The 17,056-nt window shown below is 38.3% G+C and overlaps 1 protein-coding gene across 1 annotated transcript in view; it reads left to right on the top strand.

Annotated features, from left to right (window-relative positions):
- LOC306851336 (intraflagellar transport protein 80 homolog) overlaps nucleotides 1-17,056 on the top strand; it is a 36,270-nt gene that overhangs the window by 513 nt on the left and 18,701 nt on the right. The window contains exons 2-7 of the mRNA XM_079387497.1: nucleotides 2,497-2,718; nucleotides 4,958-5,068; nucleotides 5,725-5,793; nucleotides 9,002-9,111; nucleotides 11,109-11,198; nucleotides 12,763-12,900. Of these exons, the coding sequence (XP_079243623.1) occupies nucleotides 2,497-2,718; nucleotides 4,958-5,068; nucleotides 5,725-5,793; nucleotides 9,002-9,111; nucleotides 11,109-11,198; nucleotides 12,763-12,900 (740 nt within the window). The remainder of the gene's footprint in view (nucleotides 1-2,496; nucleotides 2,719-4,957; nucleotides 5,069-5,724; nucleotides 5,794-9,001; nucleotides 9,112-11,108; nucleotides 11,199-12,762; nucleotides 12,901-17,056) is intronic.

Raw genomic sequence — 17,056 nt, 5'->3', positions numbered from 1 at the left:
TGTGTGTGTGTGTGTGTGTGTGTGTGTCTGTCTGTCTGTCTGTCTGTGTGTGTGTGTGTGTGTGTGTGTGTCTGTGTCTGTGTGTCTGTCTGTGTCTGTGTGTGTGTCTCTGTGTCTGTCTGTGTGTGTGTGTGTGTGTGTGTGTGTCTGTGTGTGTGTGTGTGTGTGTGTGTCTGTGTGTGTGTGTGTGTGTGTGTGTCTGTGTGTGTGTGTGTGTGTGTGCATATACGAGCTTGCATACACTTGTAATGAATCATGCTAGTATTGAGATGTCACTGATTACACCTCTTATTTTTCTGTAAGGATAAATGCGTCGTTTTTTTTTCATAAATGTATAAATGTATTATTAAAACAGCCAAGGGAAACATGCTACCAAATCTTAGCACTTCTATGTGCTCATGACTCATTTCCAGAAGACCCTTAAATTCATAAAAGAACCAAAATTCATAAACATGTTGTTGTGACCATAACATACGTGTTACAATCATCATCATTATCATCATTACAGAAGAATTAGAGTAGAAATCAGAGGAAACCCAAGACTGCCATGAAAAACAAGTGCACTTCTATAAAGTACTTAAATGCTCTATTTTCACACGCTAATTTTGTACTTAGTATACTAAAAATGATTCATTAGCACATCTTAAGATAAACTTAAGATCATCTAAGTGTACTCAACTGTGCTATTATGGGACACCATGAATATGAACTAAAATGTGCTTTTAACATAGTATCTTCGTATTTAAAAAATGTATTTAGTCATCACTTGAGTGTACTAGTGTATGAAAGATGGGTCAAGTGTGCTACAAGAGACAACTAAGTACATAATTAATGCGTGAAAATAGAGCACTTTAAGTTCATTATGGAAGTGTTCTTTTTTCACCCGGGTATATAAAATAATGTTTGAACTTTTGACCACAGCTGCATGTATAATTATCTTCTTATCTACTGGACTGATGCACAGATCTCATCTCATCCATGTTACAAATGAGAACAAGCACGATACTATCAGAAATGATGTTATTTTAGTCCCCTGGAATTAATGCATCAAGCATCCTAGTCTGGATCTGGAATAATATGAAGTACTAAAAAGACTCTCCAGTCCAGAGTACTGATAATAACATTTACAGAACATTGTTGGATTCACTCTATATGTCCATTATTCTAATGCTCGTACCATCAGAAGGCAAGCACCGGGACAAACTACTTCATCATAACTGTGTCTTTAATGGAGCGTTCTCTGTCACATAGTTACACGCATCCAGCCGTCTTCCTCCACACCTCCTTTCAATTAGTTTCGTACCGTACTGTGGAGAAATGAAGAGGCACGTTGATCTGCAAGTGTCTTTCATGCAGAGAACTCAGATGTTTGCATAAGAAGGCATTTAAGGCTTAATGACCAAATAGAAAAATGCACTGTGTTGTTGCAGATGAAATATAAAGCAGATAACATTCAATATTGTTATCTTAAATGTTTCAGCTTGTTTCAGAATGCTCACAGAACATACAAATGTAACATTCTCATGTCTGCAGAATGATCAAATTAAATATTCCATGAACACTGCATAACAAAGGAGACACATTTAAAACACTGGAGGAACATTCAGAAACAGTGTTGCCAACTTTTTACCAACTTTTCAGAGTACCCTAGCAACGTTTTTCTTCCAAAAGCACCTAGCAACAAATTTAGCCATTTAAAAAATTTATTTGGCAACTTTTAGCAGCTTTTCTTAAGTGAGTCAAACGATAAAAAGGCACACATTTACCATCTAAATGACACTAAAAGAGGAAACCACAGATGCCTAGCACTACACACATCACGGGAATTAACTTAGCTGCTGTTTTCAATTGTTTAATTTAATAATAATAATAATAATAACTGAGTAATTGTTCATTTATGAAACACTTATAGTAGCTTGTACCTGCGATTGTTAATACACTGTGAGAAAAATATCTAGAAAAATGGAAAAGGTACTACTAATTTTCCAGAACATTATCCGTTATCCATTATCTGCTGTAACCTGAAAACACAAAATACAATGCATAAATAATAATGCAGGTAAAAAAACCTGTGGAAAAATAAATACGGAAAATCCCTCCATATTAACAGAGAAGATTGTGCCCTATTTTTACAGACTTTTCTTCGAGTGTAGCTCACTAACTGACTACTAATACACTGCTTAAAACTGTAACTGTTCAGAATATATAGTTTTACTTGTTTACTAGCTAATAAAAGAAAAACATTTAAATTGTGATCGTTCAAAAATGTGTACGTTTCCAATTATTCAATCTATTTAAAAATAGTTATTTATATTTTAAAATTATATTATGCATTTATATTATTTTACGAACAAATCTAAATTACCACGTAGAAAATATATTGCTGAGATTCGATGTAGTGACACAGTATTGCATCATGATTATGACGTAAAAATCAGCCTTCCAGCACTGTTGAGAGATGAGGTGTTTGTTTGTTGGCCCTTGACCCCTGAGCACACAGAGAGCTGGTGAGCTGCGTGGGATGGACCAGCACTGATGAGCTGTACTCCTGCAGCGATGACCATCACATTCTCCGCTGGAACCTGCTCACCAACGACACCAGCGTCCTCGTCAAGCTCCAGGACCAGATCTACCCCATCGACCTGCACTGGCTCCCCAAGAGCGTGAGCGGGAAGAAGCAGGCCGGGGCCGAGCTCTTCGCCCTCACCAGCACTGACGGTAAAGGCCATAACAGAAGTCTTGATGATGTTTCTCTGTGCTCGGATACACACTGGCACTCAAACGAGTCTGTTTTCATGTTTTTAAAGAAGTCTCTTCTGCTCATCAAGCCTGCATTTATTTGATCCAAAATACAGAAAAAGCAGTAATATTGTGAAATATTTTTACTATTCAATATTTCTATTTGAATATATTTTAAAATGTGATTTATTCCTGTGATCTCAAAGCTGACTTTTTATGGTCATTACTCCAGTCACACGATCCTTCAGAAATAATTCTAATGATTTTAATGCTGCTCAAAAAACATTTCTTATTATTATTGTGTTGAAAACAGCGGAGTAGAATTTTTCCAGGTTTCTTTGATGAATGGAAAGTTCAGAAGAACAGCATTTATCTGAAATAGAAATCTTTTGTGACATTATAAATGTCTTTATCATCACTTTTGACCAATTTAAAGCATCCTTGATAAATAAAAGTATTATTTTCTAATATATATGTATTCTGACTCCAAGCTTTTGATTGGTATAGAGTATATAATGTTACAAAAGCTTTTTTATTTGAGATAAATGCTGATCTTTGGATCTTTCTATTCATCAAAGAATCCTGAAAAAAATATACTCAACTGTTTTAAATATTGATAATAATACAAAAAATAATAAAGCCAATCAGTATATTATTATGATTTCTGAAGATCATGTGACACTGAAGACTGCAGTAATGATGCTGAAAATACAGCTGCAGATCACAGAAATACATTACAGTTTAAAAATATATTCAAAACAGTTATTTTAAATAGTAAAAATATTTCACAATATTCCTGTTTTTGCTGTATTTTGGATCAAATAAATGCAGGCTTTGTGAGCAGAAGAGACTTCTTTAAAAACATGAACAATTCTACTGCTTATAAACTTCTGACTGCTGTAGTTTTTGAGCACATGGGTTTAGCGCTCCGCCACGGTTCTGCTGACAGATGTTAGACAAAGCCAGAGGTGTTGACAGCTACTGTACAGAAACTGTATTTCTGAGCGCCTGGTCACATGGTAACACATCTCATTTGCACAGTATTTCATGCTTGTGTACTTGTAAGCTGATTTTGTGGGCTTGACTGTGCTCACATCCACTAAATATAGCAGAGCGCAGGGCAGCAGCATGATGATTTGCCGTTTTAGGGACCGCAAATGACACAGAACACTCAGGATTCTTTTAATACGCACCGCCACAAAATATCACTGTCTGTCTGCAACACACACACACTCACAATCGCACACACACGCTCACACTCATGCTCACACACACACTCATGCTCACGCACACACATACACACACACACACACATGCTCACACACACTCATGCTCGCACACTCTCACACTCACGCTCACACACACACACATGCTCACACACACTCATGCTCACACACACACACACACTCACGCTCACACACTCACGCTCACACACACACACACTCATGCTCACACACGCACACACACATGCTCACACACACACACGCACACACACATGCTCACACACACACGCACACACATGCACACACACTCATGCTCACACACACACGCACACACACATGCTCACACGCACACATGCTCACACACGTTTTAGGACCATTGCGTTACAAAAATATTTTCATGGCAGTTAGACTAATATTTCTCTCAAATTCTCATTACTGCCAAGCGTCCAGATGTTTAACTTTTTCATTAATTTGTAATACTCAGTATTTGCAGTGATGAATCTATTTAGACTGTGTCGTCATTGATGCTTTACTATGTAACTGGAACGTTTTAATAATCATTCTAATACTTTAAGAATAAATAAGCTCATAGTGATGACGACACAGAGGAATAAAATCATTAGAATCTCTTTCAGAATGACCAGGTGTTGAATGATGAAACCACTGACAGCCAATCAGAACCTGCCCTGTCTTTAAGGAGCAGCAGAGGCATAAAGCAGCATGTGCTTTAATAAACAGTAACTTAACGACTGTTAGTATGGATTCTGATGTAGATTTCATTATAGTCCCTAAAGAACCTTTCAGTGATCAGCTCTTGAAAGAACCATTTTGTCCTACTGTGAAGAACAGTTGATTAATCTAAAGAAGCTTTTTCCACTGTGTGTAACGGTAGGATTGAGTGGTTGTGAAAGTGTCTTTGTGGCAGCATCAGTGCAGTACAGAAGCTTGATTTGTCAGAGTGTGTGTGGACTGATGTGTGCTGTTGTGTTGTGCAGGTAAACTCCACCTGGTGTCTAAATCTGGACGTGTAGAGAAGAGCGTGGAGGCCCATAGAGGAGCCGTGCTCGCCGGACGCTGGAATCATGACGGGACGGCTCTTATCACAGGTCCACTGCTATATACACCCTCAAAAGACTGCAGCTGAACAGCTCTATACAACACATAGCTGTCACGTCAATAAATCAGTGATACAGCCACAGCCACAGAAATGAACAAACATAGTTTTGCCTACAAATTAGAAATCTTTCTTGAAATAGGTTAGCCTGTCTCATGTTATAACCACAAGCGTCTGTTGTGTTTTGAGCTCTGAAGCGCAGGCTACTTTGAGGATCTGTTTGTGCAGGATGGTAAAACTGCAAACACAAAACTTCTGTATGGCTATTTGTTTACAATACCCACTGTTTGATAGCAGCTTTACAGGAAGTTGTTTGTAACAGGAAGTCATACAGTAGTGTCTGTGATGTCTCTATAGTCCCTGTTTGATCAAAAGCTCAATTGATAGTCATGCCATACTGCGTTTAGAGAGCAAGACAAGGACTTCTGGAGAAGGAACCCAGACTCTGGCTTACAGCGTGAACACTGTCAGTGCTATTTAACCGTGTTATTATTCAGTTGAACTGTAAGATTAGTTAATGTGTTTCTGGGAGGTTTTTCCTTGCTTATTTTTCCACTTCATTCAGAAATACTTCACATTATGAAAGTAATATTTAAGCACACGGATCAGAGTGTTTACGAGGTTATGTGTTGTTTGTGTGTGTGTCAGCTGGTGAAGACGGACAGCTGAAGATCTGGTCTAAGAGTGGGATGCTGAGGTCTACTCTGGCCCAACAAGGTACACACACACACACACACACACACACACACAATGAAATACAGTGCTTATTTAAATACTGAATTTAAAGGGGCAATGAAATGGAGAATCAAAATGTTCTTGATATTGACACTGCAGTTACTTTGCAAGATGCAAGTTCCAGAACTCAAAGCTTACTCCCCAGTTTAAAATATGAATTATTGTTTGCTGCCCTACTGAAACGCCTGGATTTGACATGCGTGAGGTGACTGCCACAGCCTTCAAGCATCTGCTGCAATGGGAGATCATACAGGAACGTCTGAGAATCAGTTTGACACACTGCTAGCTGTTAGTGTCACACTTTACAAACAGACCCAGTTTTTAAGCCAGACAACCTGCCAAAACATTTTAGTCATCCACATGTGCTTCCAATCCTGTATGCCTTTCCTTCTTCTGCAGAACACGAAAGAAAGAAAAAAAACGTACTATGTTACTATTAGAGATGTAACTGATGAAAACTTAGTATCATGATTATAGTGACCTAAATTATCAGTATTATCACGTATTGTTCAAATGTGCTGGAAATGTTCAAAAAGTACTGACACATTAATCACTTCACCAAGATGTGTATTTAAAATCAACAAACAATAAATACAATTATTAAAAAAAAAAAACACTAAAACAATAACATTACCAATGATGTCTGTATTTTAAATGACAACATGACTGACAACAGTTTATCTAATAACATGTAATATGTTCAAATAAACCTTTGAAAATGTTTCATAAAATGATAAACGTCTTCAGCCTTTAAATAAAGAAAAGAGTTAAGTCAAAATGATAACTGATTTATAAATGATTATATGTATTTGATCTGCTCCATAAATAATTCTAGATAGTTTATCTGAATAGTTTAAATGTGTTGAATCCACATAAGCTTGTTTTTCATCAACCGGTCATAAATTACAGCAGGGTATGTAAATCCGGTCTGTGTTTAGTCCAGACAGAAACTGCACACAGACTGAATGTGAACAGAGTCTCTGTAAATCCAGTCTCTGACAGCAGGTGGCGCTGATGGAGCAGCAGAATTACAGATGTTTCTCGTAAAGAACACTACTTTATTAGGTATCACATGGAGCGAAGGTGAAAACAAACTGCCTTCGAATCTTTTCTGAAGACAGTCAGAACCTTCAGAGGTGCATTAATATAATTAATTAATTCATATAATCATTTGTATAATTCCCTCAGCACTCGTTTAAAACCTTGCAGCTTTCCGTCATGTTTTCACTCTAAACTACACTACTCTGTGTGCTCTGCTGTTACTGAAAACTCTGCTTTATGCTGGATAGTATTTATTTATCCTGAGTTGTTCAAATCGCCGGTAATCAAATACGTTTTTAATGATAATTAAAATATGAAATGGTAATACTAACCGTGGGGAATTTTATCATGATTTATTGTCAAACCGGTAATCGTTCCATTCCTAGTTACTATGCAGTAAACATTGTTTTGGACCCCAATGACCAAGTAGTTGAAACCTCCTTTAGTGAAATCTTTAGTGTCTCAGTTTGATTGGCTGTGAAAATCCAGTGTCAGATGTGAGAGACACACGGCATTCTGTCTGTTAGCAGCACATGTCATTTCCAGCACACACACATGTGCAGACTGTGACCGTGTGTGCCAGAGACAGACATAAACAGAAGAGACAGCAGAGGAAAGTCATTACAGCCTCCGGTCAGCATGGTCACACACCTGCAGCAGGTCAGAGGTCACACCCCTCGGCTCTCTCTTCACATGCACACACCAGAATAATGCTCAGCGCAAGAAAGCTGCTTAAGATGTGAAAGTGCACCGTGTTAGTGGAGTACTCTTAAACTCCCCCTGAAATCAAAATGGATGTTTTTCAGGTGTTAATGTGAATACGTTAGTCACTAAGTTATCTAGAAGTGTGTGTGCTCCAAAACCGAGAAAATAGAAGATATAAGCATCAAAAATGTACAGTTTCTCTCTTAAAGTAGTTTTTGATGACGTCATTCTGCATTTCAGGTTCTCCTCTGATTTTCTGTTCAATCAAATGCTCTCTAGAATCTGAAGCATTCCACCCCGTAAACTCTAAATACACACTGAAGCTGCTGCTGAAATCGGTGATTTGTTGACAGAATTAGTGTTTTCTGTATAGTGAGTGGTGCATAGTGCACACTATAGAGGATAGGGAGCGATTCAGACCGTTTAAACATGCTGTCTGTTGAGGTGAATGACCCTCCAAAGCAGTCAAAACACACACATCCCATCAGAATTCTGACCAGGGGTGTCAGACTCTATCAGGCGTGTTTAATTAGGGTTGGAGCTAAACTCAGCAGGGCTGCAGCAGCCCTCTAGGGATTGAGTTCGACACCCTGGGTTAGACCCTAAACCTAAACATCAATGATGAGGAGAGGAGATGACACAGCTTCCATATTACAAGCTTTTCAAACTCACTGATATAAAATTCTGCTTCGCCCCTGCTGTGACATGAATGAAACGCTATTGGCTATCAATATGTCCCGCCCCCTGACTTCCTGTTTCAGTGGGAATGACATCAACACACTGAATAATACCGTGCTTTTGAAGGCATTTCAGTGGGATTTTAGCCCATTTACACGCAGTGATATCAGTAAGCAGCTCGATTCAGCTTGGTGGTGGAGGAGGAGAGATCCCCTCATATGATTGTAAAGTGCTTTGGGTGTACAGCTATACACAATAAAACACTATATAAATGCCTCATTCATTCATTCATTCATTCACACCTTTCCATTACTATAAGACAGCGGCTATGTACACTAAGTGCAAATAGATATAGATTCTATTTACACTATGTTAAAATAGCAGGATTTTCTGCTATTTATACCGCTTAATGCAAATAGTGGGAATTATCTGTGCCTCAGTATTGTAGTACATTATAAAACAGTACGCAATAATAATGTATTGAGTGTAAAGTATCATTTTAATTCAAATTATTAAACAAATGCTACATTATTGGTAAAATAAACCCTACCCGATACTCTATTTTCAACTTTTTGATTATTTCCTTCATTTTTATTGAAATAAATGCCTTTCTGATGTGATATGAGATTTGAAAAGGGAGAACTTAGTGGACTTGCACTTGTGTAAATAGAAACTCCATTGCTTTAACTATGACACACACACGTACACACGTTTTGTGGCGTGTATCTGGCACACCGGTCATGTGTGTCTCTGGGTGTGTGTGCAGGGACTCCTGTGTACTCCGTGGCGTGGGCTCCGGACTCCGGACGGGTTCTGTACACATCGGGTCGACAGCTGGTGGTCAAGCCGCTGCAGCCCAGCGCCAAAGTCCTGCAGGTACAGCATTACACACATGATCACGACTGACACATCACTGACTCTGTTTACAATCTACCACTTCCACACCTGTAGTTAAGAGTTTCATTCATAAACTGACAATTACTCATCAACATTTACTAGACTTTTTAACTGCATTTACTGTTAACGAGGATAGTGTTTTTTACTATTGAATAGCTACTAGAGTTTATTGGGGACGAGTTTCTTTCTGTTTGGTCAGTAAACAAAAACTTATTGGTAATCATGATGTTCTTTTCAAATATCTGACAAATGTATATTTACTCCAAATAAACCAAATTAACATTACTTTTTTAAATGATATGAGTGGATGGCTTTCTGTGGAAAATACAAATACAGATAGAAACAAACCCACATATTTATAGTTCCTGTTTATTATGAACACTATGTTTTACCCTGCTTTACTATTTTCAGCCACATGTTTGGATTCATCTGATCATTTTGACATGTTTTGACTGATGCAATTTATTAAATAATGTGTTACATTAATGTCAAATTCTACAAAATGTAATTTATGATTATTAAAAATTAAACGAACATTATAAAATGCTTTGTATAGATCATCACACAAAAACATGTGCATTGTTTTAATTGGCAGGTTAGTTTATATGGTTAGAAAAATAATCAATAGAGAACAAGCTTTTATTAGGTTGTCACACAAAGACATCAAAACATGCACCATTCTGGAAATGATAGTTTTTGGTTGTTAATTAAAACTTAAAATGAACTATTATAGAATGTTTTGTGTCTTGTATGTTGTTTTTAAACATAAGCTTAAAAAAATAATGACCTCCTGCAACATTCTGGGAACGTTATTTTATGGTGGAATAAATATAAAACCTAGAATGTTATTATTTGGTTTCTAGAAATAACCAAAAGCTAGTGTTAGGGGGTTTGCTGGTGATGTAGTCCTGTCTCATGACTCATGTGAGGAGTAACTCATAATACTGATGAGTTTGATGGGATGGCTGGGAATATGCCGCTGTTGCTTTGTTATAGTTGTTATATCACAAAGACCCCTCCCCCACATGACCTTTGACCTCCTGAGCTCGAGCTGAGCGCAGACCCGGGGGCAATGTCACAGACGGGTCACATATACTCAGCAGAAACACACAGCAGCGTGCGTTCACATCTCTGGGGAGAGAGGAGTGTGTGTGTGTGTGTGTGTGTGTGTCAGTGTTCCTAGAGACAGCAGAGCACAGATTAGCACAAGTACACGTGTGTTCAGGCTGTGCTGTCATATGTAGCTAATACAGTATTTACTGTACTACAGTGAGCATTACACTCATCAGAAACGGCATTGTGTGTGTATGATGCAACCCACTGAAACGACTTGGATATCACAGTGCTTTAATCAAACTCTCCAGGGCCCTCATTTATCAAGAGTGCATAGAAAAGGTTCTAGATTCTGTCCTACGAATCAAATTTAGAATGCAAGTAAAAAAAAAATCGCTATTTATCAAATGTGTTCACACATAAATACAAGTTGGTAGATCCCACACTTTGCGTGAAACTGTTCAAACTGTGCTTACACACTTGTTGATAAATGAGGGCCCAGGAGCTTCTTTCAGAAACAGCACTGATGCAGTTACTGCAGGTCTTCAGTGTTAAACACACACACAGACTCACTGCCAGAGCCAGATGATGCTGAATGTCTGAATCCAGACTCACGTCAGATATATTCACAGATGTCTATAGGCTGCTGCTGTGCATGTACTGATCTGAGCTGCGTTTCCCAAAAGCATCTTAAGCCTAAGCTGTTCGCAGCTCCATTGGTTTCAATGGGTCTACGATGTACTTAAGCTTATGGTGCTTTTGGGAAACGCAGCTCTGGTCAAACTCAGTTACAGTAGTGCAGCACACATGATGTGAGGAGTCGCTCCTGTCAGGAGCCTCACAGAGCACCACACCAAGCTCACAGATCCATTCCCAGCCAGTGCAGGAGCTGAACAATATGCCAACATGATCTGTGTCTGCAGTGGAAAGCTCATGACGGAGTTATTCTGAAGGTGGACTGGAGTGCTGTCAATGATCTCATACTGTCAGGAGGAGAAGACTGCAAATATAAGGTAAAGATCAATGTAAATACAGGGTTTCTGCAGATCTTAAAACATCATAATCCGCTAAGTTAAAATGCTTCCATAACGTACGCACACAAACACGGTTAAAACACTAAGCACTATAACCACATCACATTCAAAAAGCAGTCTGGAGTGAAATGACTTGCACAGAAATTAACGTATTTAGGTAGATTTTGAGGCATTACCTTGAAAACTAGAAGTAATCCGCTGCATCCTCAGCAGCTCAGATGTTGGGAGAAAATGAAGACTCCTTTGTTCAGTCTTACATGCAAACTAGGGCTGTCAGTCGATTAAAATTTCAATCTAATTAATTACATGATGTGTCGATTAATTAATCTAATTAATCGCAAATTACATTTGGCTGTGATAATACCCCCTTTTTTCTATAAAAGTAAACGGCTCACCTTATGAATGGGCCTTTGAATCATTGATTCACTCGATTCGTTCAAAACGTGGATTCATTCAGAAACTAAACACCGCTCTTTATAGGTAATATTTTTGTTGGCAAAACTGAGCATAAATAGACAATATTGTGTTTAAAATATAACACAATATTAACTTCTTATTTACTGAACTGTTGTATAAAATTTGCATTTGGGACAGACTGTGTGATATTGTTCTCGCTGCTGCTGTGATATCATCATATGAAACAAATATGAGACAAAAACTCATAAAGGAGCATTTTTGCCCCAATATCTTGAATTTTAGTGCATAACTGCATTTATGGAGTTGTTGCCCTGCGTCATATTTGTCAGCAGTCCACTGTATGAAATGTAAGATGACGTACAGGTCTGGGGGCGGGACCAGTGCGTTAACTGTGTTAAAATATTTCAATCACGTTGTTTTTTCATAACTTATTAATTAAGTTAACACGTTAAACTGACCGCCCTAATCCAAACACAGAACACAGGGATTGCTTACAAGACATTGTTGATGTTACAGCTGCTGGAGTGCAGAGAAATTGCAGGGCTGTCAATCAGCTGCTGTGGGCGGGGCTTAAGCAATGTGATGTCATATTGCTCTGAGAATCAAAACAGCAGGCCTAGTGAGACTGATTTAGTTTATTAGGGATTAAAAATGTTTTTTTTATTATTGTTTGGTGGTTGCGTTGACACACTGCAACACACAATTATATCCAAACACCATGTAAAAGTGGATTTTGCATAGTAGGTGCCCTTTAAATCATACATTTACTTGAGATGCAAAATGAAGATATGAAGTCTTGTTTTCTGAGAAATTAAACAAAACTCGTGTCAACATTGGACGAGACCTCATTGGATTTGAAACCAAACCATAGATGGAGAAAACAGTTACCTGTTTAAAAAACCTTATTTATGGATGTTCATCTTCGTATTTTTTACGTCTTTTAAGGACCGAGTTTTGTCATTGCTAGTGACATTCACCTGTAATCATGGGTAATCACGCCTCTAACCGTCATATTCATCAGCACAGTCTTCTTTAACATGATCTGACCAAGATCTATTTAGCAGCTGATGTTTATTGACAGGCTCCTCTTGAGTTGAGTGTCTGAGAGTGTTTCTGTGTGCTGCAGGTGTGGGACAGCTACGGCCGGCTGCTCTTCTCCAGCTCTGCTCATGATTACCCCATCACCGCAGTGGCCTGGGCTCCGGACGGACAGCTCTTCGCTATGGGCTCCTTCCACACGCTCAGACTGTGTGATAAGACCGGGGTAAGACACACACATCTGCTGGAGTTCAGCATCACTGAGAGGCTCTTCTGTTTCACTTCATCTCAAACATGTTTTAAATGAGAGTATCAAGTCAGAAGGAGATGGAAATTCATACAAACTGCATCTTTATTGATCGTATTGTGAAGGACTCATCCATGCACAACCACAGATGATGTGTATTTTTTAATTTGAGCCCATAATCTTTACTCAAAATCTCATTACTTGATCTTCTGGTAAAATGACAGACATTTCTCTGGTGACATGTGCCACATTTCTCCATTCATTTAGCTCTTCTGCCCTTTATTCAGTCGACTGCATGCTCATATTCAGATTGAACCAAGTCCCTATCTTACTTAAAACTGTCTGTTTTACATCTTTTTCAAAAATCTGTTTCTGATACATAAGAAAACACCTGTCGCTGCTTCTGTTATACCTTAAACTTCATTAACTTTCATTTTCTGCATGAGGATCATAAGCTTACTGGCACTTTCCACAAAAAGTCTAAAAGCTGTTATTATGTTAATCATTTTAGTCATTTCAACCTCATTATGTAATATTTATAAGGATTTGTGCCTGTAATGTTTCATAAAATTAAAAGTAATTGTACCTTTGTCATGGTAAGTGCTGTAATCCATGGCTGAACTATTTTAGCTCTGTCCTTTGGGCCAGACGGCCTGTGTGTGTGTGTGTGTGTGTGTGAGTGTGTGTGTGTGTGTGAGTGTGTGTGTGTGTGTGTGTGTGTGTGTGTGTGTGTGTGTGAGAGTGTGTGTGTGTGTGTGTGTGTGAGTGTGTGTGTGTGTGTGTGTGTGTGTGAGAGTGTGTGAGTGTGTGTGTGTGTGAGTGTGTGTGTGTGTGAGTGTGTGTGTGTGTGTGTGTGTGTGTGAGAGAGTGTGTGTGTGAGTGTGTGTGTGTGTGTGTATGTGTGTGTGTGTGTGTGTGTGAGTGTGTATGTGTGTGTATGTGTGTGTGTGTGTGAGAGCAGACGGGTGAAGGGTTAATGCTGCGAGGGCTTTCATGCTGTGTCAGCAGTTCACTGCATTAACCCCGTCAGTAAAAACACGCAAGCACCAGAGCACTTAAGCAAACACAGGTTTGCCGTTTCCCAGCTCATTTCAGATACACATCATCACAGATGCAGTGCAGATGTGTTTGCACATGCAGTGTCTTAACTCTTTATGAATAACCATTGTGTGCCACATGTGCTAGACAAATACGCTTGCCTTCAGTGTTTTCGTATTTTTATGCTAGTGCAATTGTTCGATTGTCAGATGGACTAAGATCAGCCGTTTACCTTTTATTCATTAGGCAGATTCTCAAAAGATGCTCAGGTCCTGCCGTGTGACGGTGTGTGATGTTGTGTGTGAGCATGTTGTGGGACAGCAGTGTATTTATTAGTGTGTGCAGCTCAGGGCTTGACATTAAGCATTCTAATGTGGTTGTCCTCCAGACAATTAGTATAATAAGACATTTGGGCTGTTACCAAACTAATGAAATCAGTATCAATAAAATGCATCTTTGCACTGCAGAGTAAACACAGAAGCTGCATCTGAAGAGGAATAGATATATTTACCCTCTGTTAATGCAGCTCTGAGGACATGGAATGCTTTAACCTGCAGTTACACATGAATAAATAATGGTTTGATTCATAAAACGATGAATACTGATATTTGAAATTATTTAAAAAATTTAAAAATACTGTAAATGTGAAATTAAAACCGCCAGTAGGTGGCATCGAGTAACTGTTAAGAAGTGAATCATTGCGACTGAACCGAATCATTTAAACGAGTGATTGATTCATTCAGGAACGAATCACCATCATGTTGCTCAGAGATGCAGAACAGTGCTGTGGCTGTGTTTGGAATTATTTGTGTTGTTGAAATAGCGCAAAACACTAAATATGGTGTCTAAAACATAAGTCTCTTAATGTTAACTTCTTGTTTATTGAACTGTTCACATTTGTAATTATGATGGTTTTTAGAGCAAAAAAAAAAAAAAAGCCGCTCGATCTTCGTGTGAAACTATATGAAATTATATAAATATATACATTTTCTTCTCCCATATCCTGAATTTTCTGATCATTCTTCATGCATGGTAATACTGAACCATGCAGTGAAACGCACCTGGACTTCTGTAAGTAATGTATGCGTGCACTCTGGGTGTCTTGATTCTTGCAGTACACTCGATAAAACAACAATTACGAAATTATCTCAAGCGATATATATCGCACACCCCTATAACAAAGGCTAGATCATAAATAAAGGCAGTTATTATTGTTTTTGGTATTGACTTTTTCAAGTTACTTGTCCGACTGGGTAAGTATATTTCTCTGTCACTTCTCCCGGACAAGCGTTAATGTCGAGCCCTACAGCTGCTGTCCAGCGTCTGGACTCTGTCGCTCACTCTAACCAGTGTGACTCATTCCCTGCAGATGCATGATGCTGCCTGAATGTGTGAGATGAGATTGCCTTCCTCCCCAGTGAAGACAGAACTAACTTTGTCCATTTATTTCACTTTGATCACCATGCTTTGCTTTGCGTTGTGTTGAGCTTGAAAATTTGTGAGTGTGAACATTTAGGGAGAAATATGTGGCCTGTAGCATGAAGCTGTCTGAACAAACTCTGGGTTTCACATTAGGTTTAGACTTTACAAACCCAACCAAATCCAGCCCAGCTTAGATCAGGCTCAGCAGGCTCTGTAAATGTATTTCAGCTGAAGGCTCGGATCAGAACTAACTATGATCTGTGTTTCGACTAGGGCTGTCAGTCGATTAAAATATTTAATCGCGATTAATCGCATGATTGTCATGAGTTAACTCGTGATTAATCGCAACTTAATCACACATTTTTATTTGTTCTAAATGTACCTTAAATGAATACTTTTCAAGTTTTTAATACTCTAATCTACATGGGCATGGACAAATATGGATGTTTATGCAAATGTATGTTTATTATTAGTGAAATCAGAGTCAACATAGAGCATGAAGACTAGATATGTTTCAAAGGTCATAGATGTTTTTCAAAGAACTTGTTCATCTCTATTAGACACATGAAAAAAGAACATAGAAATACCAGGTTCCCATTACTTCTCTGTCTTTGCACTGAGCAATTTACTGACAAACCTGTTTACATTGTTGCAGGACAGGGCAGCTCACTTCTTCTGAATGCAAAATGTTCATTTATTATTTATTATTAGATTTGTTTGCCTCTTTGTGCCCATGCATACACTGTATTTTGAAGCAGCTACATTCTCAATAAAACTGTTTTCATTGATATATTTTTCTGTTTCTGTTGTCAGACAACAGAATGAATATGAAATAGTGACTGAAACGCAACCCATTAAGACTAGGCTACATAACAGCTCTCCCTTCCAAGATGTTAATCTGCACAAGAATCCTGTTTTATTTATAAATTTATAATCGAGCTGTCGTCTGATGAAATCAAATACACATAAGACAATAGCTGTGCTGTGATTTCGGCTATAATTGAATGGAAAATTAGAGAAGCAACATAATATGTGTTTTAACTGAAAGCGCTTCTCCTCTCCGCCGCTCAAAAGAGATGTGTGCGCTGGGAAAACTAAAGGGGTCTGAAAAGCCACAAAATCTTTACAAAAGTTTACAACACTGTGCATCTACATTTCTCCAACTACTGGCTAGGCCACGGGTCAAACAGAAAATGTGCACTGCATTAATTGTGTGTTAATAAAATTAGTGCCGTTAAAATTTATTTACGTTAATGCGTTAACACATTAATTTTGACAGCCCTAGTTTCAACATTTAAACTTCTAATAGATTTACCTGTTTTTAGACAATAAAACATGCCTAATAGTGCTCATGTGCGCTTTTTCTGCACTCTGATATATATTTTATTATTACATGTCAAATTAAGTCAGTAAATTCAGTCTGATTGGATTGTTTTCCCCTGTTGGTAGACTAACAGATGTAGTATATATTACTGAAGGCTATATCAATCTTTAGCAGAAAACACTAATTCAGTTAGGATGTGTTTAACTGGGTCTATTGATCGTTTTCAGTCACGTGACCGGCTCGAAGACTTGGAGGGCAAAACATCCATAGAACTGCTGCACAAGCATGTCAATCTGTTTCCCAGCCGCAAATATTTAGATCACCTCTCAAAAGAATAAAACAAAGGTATTT

This window comes from Barbus barbus, assembly GCF_936440315.1.
Source record: "Barbus barbus genome assembly, chromosome: 31".
Taxonomy (NCBI): domain Eukaryota; kingdom Metazoa; phylum Chordata; class Actinopteri; order Cypriniformes; family Cyprinidae; genus Barbus; species Barbus barbus.
This window is presented reverse-complemented; position numbering and strand designations above follow the sequence as displayed.